This window comes from Xyrauchen texanus, chromosome 31, assembly GCF_025860055.1.
Source record: "Xyrauchen texanus isolate HMW12.3.18 chromosome 31, RBS_HiC_50CHRs, whole genome shotgun sequence".
NCBI lineage: Eukaryota > Metazoa > Chordata > Actinopteri > Cypriniformes > Catostomidae > Xyrauchen > Xyrauchen texanus.
This window is the reverse complement of record NC_068306.1, coordinates 3,091,316-3,106,159: the sequence shown is the minus strand read 5'-3', so window position 1 is coordinate 3,106,159 and position 14,844 is coordinate 3,091,316. Positions and strand designations below refer to the sequence as shown.

General features: G+C 39.9%; 2 protein-coding genes across 3 annotated transcripts in view; both read left to right on the top strand.

Annotated features, from left to right (window-relative positions):
• The window catches only part of LOC127624945 (zinc finger protein 665-like), a 105,587-nt gene extending 94,791 nt beyond the window's left edge, over positions 1–10,796 (top strand). The window contains exons 4-5 of the mRNA XM_052099878.1: positions 8,458–10,490; positions 10,718–10,796. Coding sequence (XP_051955838.1) covers positions 8,458–10,457 — 2,000 coding nt within the window. The 3' untranslated portion in view covers positions 10,458–10,490; positions 10,718–10,796. The remainder of the gene's footprint in view (positions 1–8,457; positions 10,491–10,717) is intronic.
• Positions 1–14,844, top strand: part of LOC127624962 (zinc finger protein 883-like) — a 159,709-nt gene that overhangs the window by 82,508 nt on the left and 62,357 nt on the right. Inside the window, exon 1 of one of the 2 annotated variants that reach the window (XM_052099943.1) lies at positions 10,731–10,871. The exons of the other annotated variant lie outside the window; for it this stretch is intronic. Within the exon in view, the coding sequence (XP_051955903.1) occupies positions 10,857–10,871 (15 nt within the window). The 5' untranslated portion in view covers positions 10,731–10,856. Of the gene's footprint in view, positions 1–10,730; positions 10,872–14,844 lie in introns of those variants that run through there. 2 annotated transcript variants of the gene reach the window in all.

Sequence of the window (14,844 nt, the reverse complement as noted above, 5' to 3'; positions counted from 1 at the left end):
TAAAGCAACAAAATCTGTCTCAACTACCGCAAAGAGATGTCCCAATCTTCCATGGTGATCCTCTTAATTTTAGATCGTTTGTGTGAGCCTTTGACAATAGCATAGACAGTAAAACTGAGAATGCCAAGGACAAGCTGTTCTATTTGGAGCAATATACCATTGGTGAACCACAAGACCTGGTAAGGAGTTGTGGACACATGAGTGCAGAAAATGGATATAAAGAAGCAAGAAGATTATTGCAACATCATTACGGTGATGAGCTCAAAATTGCTTCAGCGTACATTGAGAAAGCACTAAAATGGCCTCAGATCAAAACAGAAGACGGAAAGATGCTAAATGCATATGCTCTTTTCTTGATTGGATGCCACAATACTATGCAAGATGTAGATTACATGGTTGAAATGGACAACCCTACAAACCTGAGGGTTATCATCTCCAAACGTCCATACAAAATGAGAGAGAACTGGAGAAACGTGGCATATGATATTCATGAAAGGATGGGCAGAAGAGCTAGGTTTTCAGACTTAGTGCAATATATCGACCGTCAAGCCAAAGTAAAAAATGACCCGTTGTTTGGAGACATTCAGGAGATAAGTGTTGATGCTGGGAAGAAAAGCAGAGCCTCTGATTTTAACAACAAAAAGATTACTACTAAGGGAAGTAGTTTTGTTACAAGTGTCTGTACTGATCAGAAAAAAGAAAGTGAGACTAAGAAAGAGACAAAACCTCAATTTGACAAGACCGTTCATGACACATGCATATTCTGTCAAAAGAATCATGCCTTGAATTCCTGTTTCAAGTTTAAGGAGCAAGCACACAAAGATAAAATTGAGTTTTTGAAAACAAAAGGACTATGCTTTGGATGTCTCACACAAGGACACTTAAGCAAAGACTGCAAGAAAAGGCTTATTTGTCAAGAATGTTCCAAGATGCACCCAAGTGTTTTGCACATTACAAAAGAGTACAGCCCCACATCCAGCAGTTGTGATGAGAACAAAACTAGCAGGAGAACAACTTCCATAGACCATGAAACTTGTGGGTACACTGGGGCCGGAAACAGTGAATGCATTCTTGCTATAGTTCCAGTCAAGATCAAGTCAAAGAAAAGTGACAAAATAGTAAAAACATATGCTTTCATTGATCAAGGAAGTTCTGCAACGTTTTGCACCGAGTCTTTGATGAGAGAGTTAAACTTGAGAGGCAGAAAGACGGAGATTCTTCTTCGTACTATGGGACAAGAAAAACCTGTTCATAGTCACATTCTGTCAGACCTGGAAATAAGTGGTTTAGAGAGTGAAGACTACATAGAACTTCCGAAAATGTTCACTCAAAAAGAGATTCCGGTAAAACAGGAAAATATCCCTCAACAACAGGACCTGGAAAGATGGCCTTATTTGAGACAAGTTACCCTTCCTCATCTCAATGCATTTGATTGGTCTACTGATTGGCGCTAATGTGCACAAGGCAATAGAACCATGGCAAATAATAAACAGTGAAGGAAATGGACCTTATGCTCTTAGGACGGCATTAGGATGGATAGTGAATGGGCCTTTACGAACAGAAGTGAGCACCGAATCGGATCAGGTCAGAACTCCAAGTTTCACAGTGAACAGGATTGCAGTGGTGGACATTGAAACGCTGTTGGTAGTGCAGTTCAATGCAGACTTCCCTGAACGTAATTACAGTGACAAAGCTGAGATGTCCCAAGAAGACCTAAAATTCATGCAGTGCGTTGAGCAGTCGATACAGTATAAAGATGGACATTACTGTATTGGATTACCCTTTAAGAACGATCCTGATAAGCTGCCCAACAACAGATGCATAGCAGAACAAAGAGCCATCAGTCTCAAAAGTAAGCTCAGCAGGAACTCTGAGTTTCACAAAGACTATGAAGTGTTCATGTCAGACATAATTGACAAAGGCTATGCTAAAAAAGTGCCTTTAGAACAACTGGAACGCAAGGACAGAGTGTAGTATATTCCACACCATGGGATATATCACCCGAAAAAGAACAAAATCAGAGTTGTTTTTGACTGCACTGCGACCTACCAGGGCTTCTCTCTAAATAATCAACTCTTGCAGGGACCTGACCTGACCAATACTCTAATTGGTGTGCTAAATCGATTCAGACAAGAGCCAACCGCTATCATGGCAGATATTGAATCAATGTTTTACCAAGTTAGAGTCCCAGATTGTGATTCAGATCTTTTGCGATTTTTGTGGTGGCCTGAAGGAGATCTAGGTAAGCCTACAGAGGAATACAGGATGACAGTACACCTGTTTGGGGCAACCTCATCTCCCAGTTGTGCATGCTTCGCTTTGCGAAAGGCTGCAATGGATGGAAAGACAGAGGAAACAGCTGAAGCTGCCAATACTATTCAGCAAAACTTTTACATGGACGATTGCTTAAAATCTGTCGCCTCTGAGGAGGCAGCAATCAAACTATCACAAAGTCTGATATCTACGTGCTCTAAAGGTGGATTCAATTTGACTAATGGGCGAGCAATAGCCGAGAAGTTCTGTTATCATTTCCAGAAAAGGAAAGATCTAAAGAGGTAGGGGACTTAGATTTCAACAAAAGCAATCTACCAATTGAAAGAGCTCTTGGAGTACGGTGGTGCACAGAATCAGATACATTCAGATTCTCCATCAACATACAGGAGAAACCTGCTACGAGAAGAGGAATGCTTTCAGTAGTGAATTCTATTTACGATCCTCTTGGTCTTGTAGCACCCTGTATTCTTCCAGCGAAACTCATTTTGAGACAACTGTGCAAAGACAAATTAGGCTGGGATCAGAACATGCCGGAAAATCAAGCTCAAAAATGGTTCATGTGGCAAAAGGACATACAACAATTGTCAAACTTCAGTGTAAGCAGATGCTTCAAGCCAGACAATTTTGGAACTACTAAGTCTGCTCAATTACATCATTTCGCAGATGCAATTGAAAATGGGTATGGAACCGTTTCCTATCTAGTACTCACAAATGAGCAAGGAGAAAAACACTGTTCATTCGTAATGGGTAAATCCAGAGTTGCGCCTCTGAAGCAGATAACAATCCCTAGGATGGAGTTGACTGCAGCAGTTGTTGCAGCGAAAATGGACAGAATGTTAAAATACGAGCTTTGGTTACAACTCAAAGACTCTATGTTCTGGACTGATAGCCTCACAGTGCTGCAATGCATTGAGAATGAAGCCTCACGTTTTAAAACGTTTGTTGCCAATAGGGTTTCCTTCATCAGAGAAGCTTCTGAGCCCTCACAGTGGAGGTATGTCAACACCTTGCTAAACCCAGCAGACATGGCCTCTAGAGGCATCAAAGTGGAAAACTTCATGAAAAAGGAAAATTGGGCCAAAGGACCAGAATTCGTTTGCAAACCCGAAAGTGAATGGCCTTGGCGACCAGATCAGGCAGGTGCAATGGAAGTGGAATTGAAAAAATCAGCTGTAGTAAATTGTGTCAGTGCTACAGGAAATGCGAAACCTTTGGATAAACTGATTGAGTATTATTCAGAATGGTACAGATTGAAGAGAGCAATCGCTTGGATGTTGAGGCTGAAGGAAATACTCCAACATCTATCAAACAAGAGACGAGAAATTCAAGCTACCATAAGTCAAACTGAAAATAATCCAAACAGACAACAAGCACATTCTACTACTTTCAATAGAAGATGTGGAAAATGCAGAACTGAGTTTGATTCGTTACAATCAAAGACAGACATTCCCTGACAAATTCAAATCTTTACAAAGCAGTAACCATGTCAAAAGAAGTAGTCCTCTGTACAAACTGGACCCACTGGTGCAAGATGGCATAATACGAGTAGGTGGTCGTTTAAATCCGTCCGCAATGCCAGAATCTGCGAAGCATCCAGCAATTCTTGATAAAAAACAGCATGTAACGTCTTTGTTCCGTTCATTCCAAGTTGTTGCACCCAGGTTGTGGAATGTTTTGCCTCCTTCAATACGCTGCTTGGATTGTGTGGAAAAATTTAAAAGTCAGCTAAAAACTTTGCTTTTTAAAGAGGCTTTTGATTAGTTTGGAGGATGGTTGACGCCGGTCTATTGTGTATGTGTTTTAGTGTTGCTTATTTTACTTATATTTTATTTTATTTTGTTTTGTGATTGAGATGTACTTATGAGAGCTGCTTATGGTTTCTTTTGTTGTGAAGCACTTTGTGATCTTCATCTGAGAAAAGTGCTATACAAATAAATTTTACTTACTTTGATTCTGAAGAATATACATAAAAACACAGGCCATAGTGGCATAAATCAAATCCTTGCAAAACTGCGAAACAAATTTTGGGTTGCTGCTGCCAGTACAGCCATACGGAAGCTGATTTCTAAATGCACAGTGTGCAGAAGATTAAATGCCAAAGTCAACGAACAGAAAATGGCAGATCTGCCAAGAGATCGTGTGTTGCCAGATAATCCTCCCTTTACGCATACAGGAGTGGATTATTTTGGTCCTTTCTCAGTAAAACGAGGACGCACCATTGTAAAGAGGTATGGAGTGTTGTTTACATGTCTGAACATAAGAGCAGTTCATATTGAGGTGGCCAACAGTCTTGATACCTCATCATGCATAAACGCCATACGACGCTTCATCTGCAGAAGAGGACAGGTGTCTACAATTCGATCGGACAATGGTACGAACTTCGTTGGTGCTGAAAGAGAGCTTAAAGAAGCTATTCAAGAATTAAATAATTCCACAATAGCTGAAGTTCTTGTTCAAAAAGGAATCGAGTGGATCTCCAATACCCCAGCAGCATTGCATCAAGGAGGAGTGTGGGAAAGACAGATCCGCACAGTTCGAAAGATTTTGAATTCCGTATTGAATCAACAGATGTTCGACGATGAGGGGCTTCACACAGTCTTGTGTGAAGTTGAAGCCATTATAAACGATCGACCGATTACTAAAGCATCAGATGACCCAAATGACCTGGAGCCTCTGACTCCAAATCATCTGTTGCTTATGAAAAAACAACCAACCATGCCACCAGGAGTTTTTGTGAAAGAGGATTGTTATTCGCGTAGAAGATGGAGGCAAATTCAATACATGGCAGACCTCTTTTGGTTCAGATGGACAAAGGAATATCTGCCGTTACTTCAAGAACGACAGAAGTGGCAGAAATTGAAAAGAAACATGGTACATGGAGACATTGTTCTCATTGTGGACAATTCTGCTCCAAGAAATTCTTGGATTATGGGAAGAATTCTCAGGACCACACCAGATGCTTCTGGTACTGTCCGACGTGCTTGTGTTCAGACAAAAACTTGTCAGTTGGAAAGGCCGATAACAAAACTCTGCTTATTGCAAGAAGCAGAAGAAGAATAAGACCTTCATAAAGACTGTGAATGGAAATTTCATTGAAAATTTGAATTTTCTAAAAAGAACTGTTTAAAAGAAAAGGAAATATTGTTATTACTCCATTCAAATATTGAACAAGATAATTGTTATGCTGTCGGCATAGACAATTAGGGGCCGGAATGTTAGAGCCATAATTACATTAATAATTTGTAATATTTTTCCTTATATTAAGAGTGATTTATGTTTTTTGATAAATGCATATGTTGTTTTATTTGTATGGTATCGCGAGATTTGACTAGTTTTACGTGCTACATACGTGTAATAATTTGAAGAAGGAAAAAGGAAGAAGAAAGGGTTGGTGCTAGACAGTCTTTTGACCGTGAAAAGGATCGAATTCATGTTATTGGAACGTGAATAAGTATTATCTTTTTTTTGTGTGTGTATTTGAGTTCTCTTAAAATGTAACCTGACAACGAAAAGTAAAGTTTACAAGACGAATTATGGATTCACGCGTCAAATCCTTTGTGCTACACCCATATAGAAATGGCGAAGAAAGAAAAACGGCTCAGATCGCCATTACACCCTGTATTTGCTTGGTTTCATATTGATGTGCTCTCTGTAGTCAGTTTAATTCATTGTCCTCCAGTCGACCCGTGTCAGTTTAATTTTAACCAGCTTTGCTTTGCGTGTCTCCCTCAATCTCAGCACCTGCTGCATGTTTGTTAGAGGGAGAGAGAGCATGTGCTGTTAATTTTGCTATAAAATAAACTAATAATAAAAAAACACAACAACAATAATCACACATCTACAAATGTGAAATACCTGCCCCAATTCTCCATGAACACTTTATACCTCCCAATTCCTCAAAATGCTCCTTCCTCAAAGGCTGCCACAGTTCCCATCTCAGAGCACCACTCCTGAAAAGAAGGTGCTACAGCCAACCTCCAGCCCCTCAAAATTATCGGCCTGGCGATCATGACACTGGTTAAGACCCAAGCCTTTTTGAGTCCACTTTCAATGTCAATGACCTTCCCATTACCCAAGATACAGAGTCTGGAGCAAAATGGTACCTGAATGCAGCACATCACACACTAGACTGCACCTTTAACCAAAACTGTTGTATTTCAACACACCCCCAAAAGACAAGGGCTATATCTCGTCCTCTAATTGGCATTGCCAGCAGGTGGGCGTGTCATTAAGATCAAGCCTATACAAATTAGAGGGGGTCCAATTGAACCAACGTAAAATCTTAAATTTTTATAAGGTGCCCCCTTCCGTCTCTTGATGCCGTTTTTATATATATTTTTAAATGCTAGCCCATTCTCCCTCCTCCAATTCCAAGTTTACATTTTCCTCCCATAATCTCCTGAGAGTGGTCGAGACTCCATCCCCCAGACTCTGAATCAATAAGGAGTAAATACACTGATGCCTCATGGCCTTTTCCAAAAGCAGAAATCCCCTCTCCTTGAGTATCTGCTGCTTTAGGGGGGTGTATACTACTCCCAAAAATAGAACAGAGCAAGTGGCATAGCTGAAGATACCTAAAAATCTGAGATCTTGAGATCCCAAAATATTGAGCCAAATTTTCAAAGGATTTCATCACACCACTCTCAAAGATCACTGAGTGTGTTAATCCCCCTCGCAATCCACACTTGAGCAACAAAAAGGGGACTTGTTAATGCCTAGTTTGGGGTTTAGCCATAGGCTCGAGGCAACATTTAGATAATTATATAAATTAAACACTCTGGACTCTTTTGTCCATACTGAGTGCAAATGTGAAATAATTGGGTGTGATTTAACTTCTTTGGTTAGATTAATGGAAAGGCTTTGCAATGGCAAAATGGGGCAAGAACTTCTTGTTCAATGCAGAACCAGAGAGAGTCTCTTTCAGGTGGAAGCGACCAATGAGCCACTTCAAGAAAGTGTAGTGCAGTGGTGAGATGCAGGTTGCTGTTGGTGAGTGTTTCTCATCCCGTTGTAAGCAATTGCGTTCTTTGATCCCCGCGGTAGTGATTGCCTTCTTTGGAAGTCACCTCTGGTAGCAATCATAGGGTGGGGGTTATTGGGTATCACCGGCATCTGTTTAGATATCGCCACAGGCTGCTGCACCGCCCTAAGGATGGCCCTGCAATGCATTCCTTCCCATCCACTTTAGGTATTGTGTAAAATTTGGGAGGATGAGGAAATGGTATTGCTGGTTGCACCAGAATGGCCCAGACTTAATAGAGCTCTTGGATTGGTACATTTCAGCATCACCCAGTCCGCTCAGACTGACCACGGCGTGAGCGTGGATAGTCAGCGAATGCCCCAACCATTGACTACTAAAAGAGTATCACAATGTAGGGATGGGCATTCATCAATAATTTGGTATTCGAATATTTAAGCTCATTAAAAACAAATATTCTAATATTCTGTAATTTAAATGAACTATGTGAGAGTTGTAAAATGTTTTTTTTTTGTCAAAATTTGTGTCACCATTAAAAAAAAACAACTTCTAATTATAATCAAAATTAGCGTGAAAACCCAAAATATTAGAATGAAAGCATTTAAGCTCATGCAAAGCGAAGAAAAGAAATCGCTAATGAAGTAGACTGATGCAGTTAATGTAGTTTATATGTGATATATGATTGTTATCATGTTTATATTGTATGTCATGTTTTTGTTGAGATAAAACAAGCATATCCACGTGCTCAGTAAACTATACTAATTTATACACACCAGTTTAAATTATGGATTGTCCCTTACCTCAGCTAGCATAGTCTTTCTCGGATATGCAACATTTTTTAATTTGCAAAACCGATATATCGGCCGACCTCTATTTGATACATATCTGATTTTTTCCGACTGGAACATTCATCACTTGCATGCTCGATTTACCACATAATATGCCTGTTATAGTAAAAAAAAAAAAACTTCAGATCTCAAGTCGTATCTTTTCTAGTTGATGCATTCAGTTCCTTTTTAAGAAAATAAAATTTTAAATTATTAAATTATGGATTGTCCCTTACCTCAGCTAGCATAGTCTTTCTCGGATATGCAACATTTTTTAATTTGCAAAACCGATATATCGGCCGACCTCTATTTGATGCATATCTGATTTTTTTTCTCCCTCTTCAATATATTTTTGTCAATTTACTGTGTTCATTATAGAGCTGATGGAAGAGCAAGAGGAACATCGAGAGCTGAATAAACTTCAGTATCAGAAACATCATGATTTAATGACTGGAGAAAAATCTTTGAGTGACTCAAAGACTAAGAAGAAGTTCTCAAAGTCTCAAAGAAGAGCATCAAAACACTATTTCACCTGCTCTCAGTGTGGAAAGAGTTTAACATGTAAAAGAGGTCTTAATGTTCACATGAGAATTCATACTGGAGAGAAGCCTTACTTGTGCCATCAGTGTGGGAAAAGTTTTACACATGCACAAGATCTCAAGATTCATCTCCTCCGTCACACCGGAGAAAGACCATTTGAATGTGATCAGTGCGGTAAAACATTTGTTGTGGCAGCGCACCTAAAAACACACATTAAAACTCACACAAATAAGAATTCTTACAAGTGTTCTTTTTGTGGAAAGAGTTTTGCTTACCGGTCATATTTTAAACAGCACCAGAAAATACATTACAGCATTGGTGCTCCAATGTGCTTTGATTGTGGGAAGACCTTTACAACAACCAGCATCTTGAACAAGCACCAAAGAATTCATACTGGAGAAAAACCTTACAAGTGTTCACACTGTGAAAAGAGTTTCACTCAGTCAGATTACCTGAAAACACATGAGCGAATCCACACTGGAGAGAAACCTTACAACTGTTCACACTGTGGAAAGAGTTTCACTGTGCCACAAAGCCTGAAAACACATGAGAGAATTCATACTGGAGAGAAACCATACAAGTGTTCACACTGTGAAAAGAGCTTCACTAGGTCAGAAAGCCTGAAAACACACGAGAGAATCCACACTGGAGAGAAACCTTACAAGTGTTCACACTGTGGAAAGAGTTTCACTGTGCCACAAAACCTGAAAACACACGAGAGAATCCATACTGGAGAGAAACCTTACAAGTGCTCACACTGTGGAAAGAGTTTCACTGTGCCACAAAGCCTGAAAAAACACGAGAGAATTCATACTGGAGAGAAACCTTACAAGTGCTCACACTGTGAAAAGAGTTTCACTTGGTTAGAACATCTGAAAACACATGAGCGAATCCATACTGGAGAGAAAGTTCACAAGTGCGCACACTGTGAAAAGAGTTTCACTCAGTCACAAGACCTGAAAAGACACGAGAGAATTCATACGGGAGAGAAACCATACAAGTGTTCACACTGTGAAAAGAGTTTCACTCAGTCAGTAAGCCTGAAAACACACGAGAGAATTCATACGGGAGAGAAACCATACAAGTGTTCACACTGTGAAAAGAGTTTCATTCAGTCACAAAACCTGAAAAAACACGAGAGAATTCATACTGGAGAGAAACCATACAAGTGCTCACACTGTGGAAAGAGTTTCACTCTGTCAAACAGCTTGAGATCACATGAGAGAATTCATACTGGAGAGAAACCTCACAAGTGCTCACACTGTGGAAAGAGTTTCACTCAGTCAGAATACCTGAAAACACACGAGAGAATTCATACTGGAGAGAAACCTTACAAGTGTTCACACTGTGGAAAGAGTTTCACTGTGCCACAAAGCCTGAAAACACACGAGAGAATTCATACTGGAGAGAAACCTTACAAGTGTTCACACTGTGGAAAGAGTTTCACTGTGCCACAAAGCCTGAAAAAACACGAGAGAATTCATACTGGAGAGAAACCTTACAAGTGCTCACACTGTGAAAAGAGCTTCACTAGGTCAGATTACCTGAAAACACATGAGCGAATCCATACTGGAGAGAAACCTTACAAGTGTTCACACTGTGGAAAGAGCTTCACTGTGCCACAAAACCTGAAAACACATGAGAGAATTCATACTGGAGAGAAACCTTACAAGTGTTCACACTGTGGAAAGAGTTTCACTGTGCCACAAAGCCTGAAAAAACACGAGAGAATTCATACTGGAGAGAAACCATACAAGTGTTCACACTGTGAAAAGAGTTTCACTCGGTTAGAACATCTGAAAACACATGAGCGAATCCATACTGGAGAGAAACCATAAAAGTGCTCTTCAAGTGGGAGGAGATTCAGCACAGTAAGTCATGTAGATTCTCAAATGAAAATGTCTTTCCCAAAGTAATCACAGAGAGAAAGACTTCTTCAGTTACAATGCGTCAATTAAGTAGTTAAAATTTCAGATAATCCCAAAGATGGCATTTAGTCCAATAAAAACAACAACTAAGAAGAGTCATTTGCTAAAATCACCTGTTGTGAAGTTTGGCCTTGTTCAACATTAATGTCCCAATTCCTCCTGATATTAAGATGGTGATCCGATCATCGGTGGTCTACACCAAATACAGGTGGAAACGGGGTCGAGAACTCCATACGGATGTGAGCAAGTGAGCATCATCCAAAACAGTGATGTAACATACAAAGAGACTGAATGTGATTCACCGGCATCATGATGACAGATGAGGTAACATAATTAAAATTACAGTTATGATTGTTTTATAACAAACATTGAGACTGTATATTATATTTGACTCCAGTGTTGCAACAGGGCTAAAACTAAGTGTGGATATCGGTCTTACTCTGCGAGACTGTAGTTTGAAGTAATCACTTTTCTTTGCATGATACATTGACTGCATTTATACGATAGCGTATGTCAGTGTTGGCTAGCTAACCAGCTTTATCAATATCTGTTAGCTAAATTTGGTGGATGATGACAGTAACAGTTTATAAAATAGACTGTACATTTAGAAATATGTTGACAAAATTCAGTATTAATGCGATTCCATCACAACTGTAATTTTGATATATCGATGCGCTGTTGTTTTATAATAATAGAATGTATATATTTTCTGTATAACCAAGTTACGTTACACTAATGAATGGGTCTTTACATTATCTTGAACACTGTCTAGCATTCATTTAATGTGTTATTGTAGTTTAGCTACATTTCCACAGATCAATCCTTATGGCACTATATTTCACATGTTTTGCAGTTATGTAAGCTTACCTGTTCAATAAGAAGAATGCCAATTCAGGGTCTGTTTTGATCCCCAAGGTCCCTCCAGGACTCAAATGCCCTGTAAATGTTCACTTTAGTTTTCGCTCACCCACGATCACATTTCTGCTTAGCCAGATGGGGATTCAGTAGTTAAATGTTTTTTGTGTTGTTTTTTGGATTACTCTGTGTTTGTGTAGGAGTCGGTGTTGTGCTGGGAGTGGGAAGTTTGCTGGATTCAATGCAGTTTGTGTTGCAGTTTGTTGTTGCTGTTGAATAGCGGAAGAGAAGCTGCTGTCTGTGGCAAAGCTCTCGGGAGTGCGCATAAACGTCACCTTTTGATTTTCCTAGCAAAAGCGACCTGCTCCCTTTGCATGAAAATCAGTCTACAGGCTTTAATAGGCAACCTAGGAAGTCTGGGAAGGGCTAATTTAAGTTGCCTTACAAGCCGTTCACACATTGGCATAAAAAAACAAAACAAATATTACATGAAAATTGTTACATATTGCACTAAAGGTGCACTCAGTATGTGACTCCAACCGCCCTAGAAACCGGGCCAATTTGGTTGCTTGGGAGACCTGGCTGGAGTTACTCAGCATAACCTGGGATTCGTACTCACGAACTCCAGGGGTGATAGGCAGCGTCTTTACTAACTGAGCTACTCAGGCCCACCAAGATCTTTAAAATATGAAATATGCTACCCTCAACTCACCAACCCCACTTCACTGTACTTGACAATTACAACTTTATATAAAGACCGGTATCGGTGAGTGCCAAATAGTATTGGTAGTCATACGCTTTTTTAAAAGTAAATTATCGGTTAATCTCTGACTTGCTGTTTATAGCAATGAAATGTTTAAATGAAATATTTTGCTAGGCAGACTGGCTTAGTTAGGGGCTAGTTTTAATGGTCATTGTGCTAGTGGTGAATGATGAGAATTTCTTTTGTATTCTTTTATGGAAGAATCTGGCTATGAGACAATCACTTATGAGATTCAGATGGCAGAATAACTTGCATTAAGACTTTGATAGAGAATAAGAAGATGGCTTTCCTCTCAATTTATGCAATTGCAACAAAATTTATGCAATTTTTTGTCCTGATCTTACCTTTTTTTCATCAATTACATCTTACAGTGCATCCGGAAAGTAATCACATTGCATCACTTTTTCCAAATTTTATTAAAAGTAAAAAACAAAAAAAAATTACATGTACAGAAGTTTTCACAGCCTTTGCTCAATATTTTGTTGAAGCACCTTTACCATCAATTACAGCCTCAAGTCTTTTTGACTATGATGCTACAAGCTTGGCACACCTATTTTTGGGCAGTTTCTCCCATTCTTCTTTGAGGACCTCTCAAGCTCCATCAGGTTGGATGGGGAGCATTGGTGCACAGCCATTGTCATATCTCTCTAGAGATGTTCAGTTGGGTTCAAGTCTGGGCTCTGGCTGGGCCACTCAAGGACATTCCCAGAGCTGTCCCGTAGCCACTCCTTTGTTATCATGGCTGTGTGCTTGGGGTCGTTGTCCTGTTGGAAGATGAACCTTCACCCCAGTCTGAGGTCCAGAGTGCTCTAGAGCAGGTTTTCATCAAGGATGTCTCTGTACATTGTTGCATTCATCTTTCCCTCGATCCTGACTAGTCTCCCAGTTCTTGCCACTGAAAAACATCCCCACAGCATGATGCTTCCACCACCATGCTTCACTCTAGGGATGGTATTGGCCAGGTGATGAGCGGTGCCTGGTTTCCTCCAGACATGACGCTTTCCATTTAGGCCAAAGAGTTCAATCTTTGTTTCAACAGACCAGAGAACTTTGTTTCTCATGGTTTAAGACTCCTTCATGTGTCTTTTGGCAAACTCCAGGAAGGCTGTCATGTGCCTTTTACTGATGAGTGGCTTCGGTCTGGCCACTACCGTACAGGCCTGATTGGTGGAGTGCTGCAGAGATGGTTGTTCTTCTGGAAGTTTCTCCTCTCTCCACAGAGAAATGCTGGAGCTCTCAACCATTGGGTTCTTGGTCACCTCCCTGACTAAGGCCCTTCTCCGCTGATCACTCAGTTTGGCCGGGCGGCCAGCTCTAGGAAGAGTCCTGGTGCTTCCAAACTTCCATTTATTGATGATGGAGGCCACTGTGCTCTATACAATCCAGTCTTGGAGGTCTACAGACAATTCCTTGGACTTTATGGCTTGGTTTGTGCTCTGACATGCACTGTTATCTGTGGGACCTTATATAGACAGGTGTTTGCCTTACCAAATCATGTCCCATCAACTGAATTTACCACAGGTGGACTCCAATCAAGTTGTAGAAACATCTCAAGGATGATCAGTGGAAACAGGATGCACCGGAGCTCAATTTTGAGTGTCATGGCAAAGGCTGTGAATACTTATGTACATTTTACATAATTGTAAAATATATTTTTATTTTTAATACATTTGCAAAGATTTCAAACAAACTTTTCACGTTGTCATTATGGGCTATTTGTAGAATTTTGAGGAAAATAATTAATTTATTCAATTTTGGAATAAGGCTGTAACACAACAAAATGTGGAAAAAGTGAAACGCTGTGAATATTTCCCGGATGCACTATATCTCAAACATGTCAGACACGTAGTGATAGGAGCAGATATGAATGCTGTAATTTCCCACAATTTAGATGGATGCCATGGAAATTGGCAGGTCTATGCTTGTTTTTGCTGTTGATGCATGCCAGAAATTATTTGATTTTAGGTGCCTACATGTTGCCTAGTATCCATCTAACTTTCCCCACTGTCTCAGGCCAGGATCAAGTTTGTGGTGTGACAAAGGTAATTTCGATGTCTGCCACTCACTTTCCCAGCATTATTAATGAGCCAATGAGCCATAATTGAGATCATGGTCACCGTTTGTGTTCACTGTTTCTGTTGATGTTGGCTCTGTCCCATGACTCATGTTCCAACAAGTTTTGAATCCTTGTTGCAGTCACACAAGGCACAAAACCACAAGGTGTCCTCTAGTGGCCAGGTAGGACAGTGGGCTACGGCCATACCGATTGTGATGTATCTACATTGTCAGGGGAAGTTGCTGTGACATGTTTACTTATATGTATAATTTCTGAAATTTACTTCTTGTAATTGTTATATTGCATGTTTAAACATATTATTTCAATGTATGAATCAATCAATTAATTACCATTTGAATTAAATGTGTGATTTATTGTTTAAAAAATATATTGCAATGCCCCACTTCCAATAACTATTTTATAGTTTATGGCCATTATTACAGATAAAACTCAATGTGGGAATCCTGAGAACTTTATTTACTGAATAAAACCACAGATCTCTGAATGATGTCAGTCAAGGCTCAGCGTGATTCTGCTGTATAAGTCACAGCTTTGCATCTCGCATCCCACAGAAGCAATATAAAACTTTGGGTTACCTGAGGGAGAAATTGATATCTCTATGT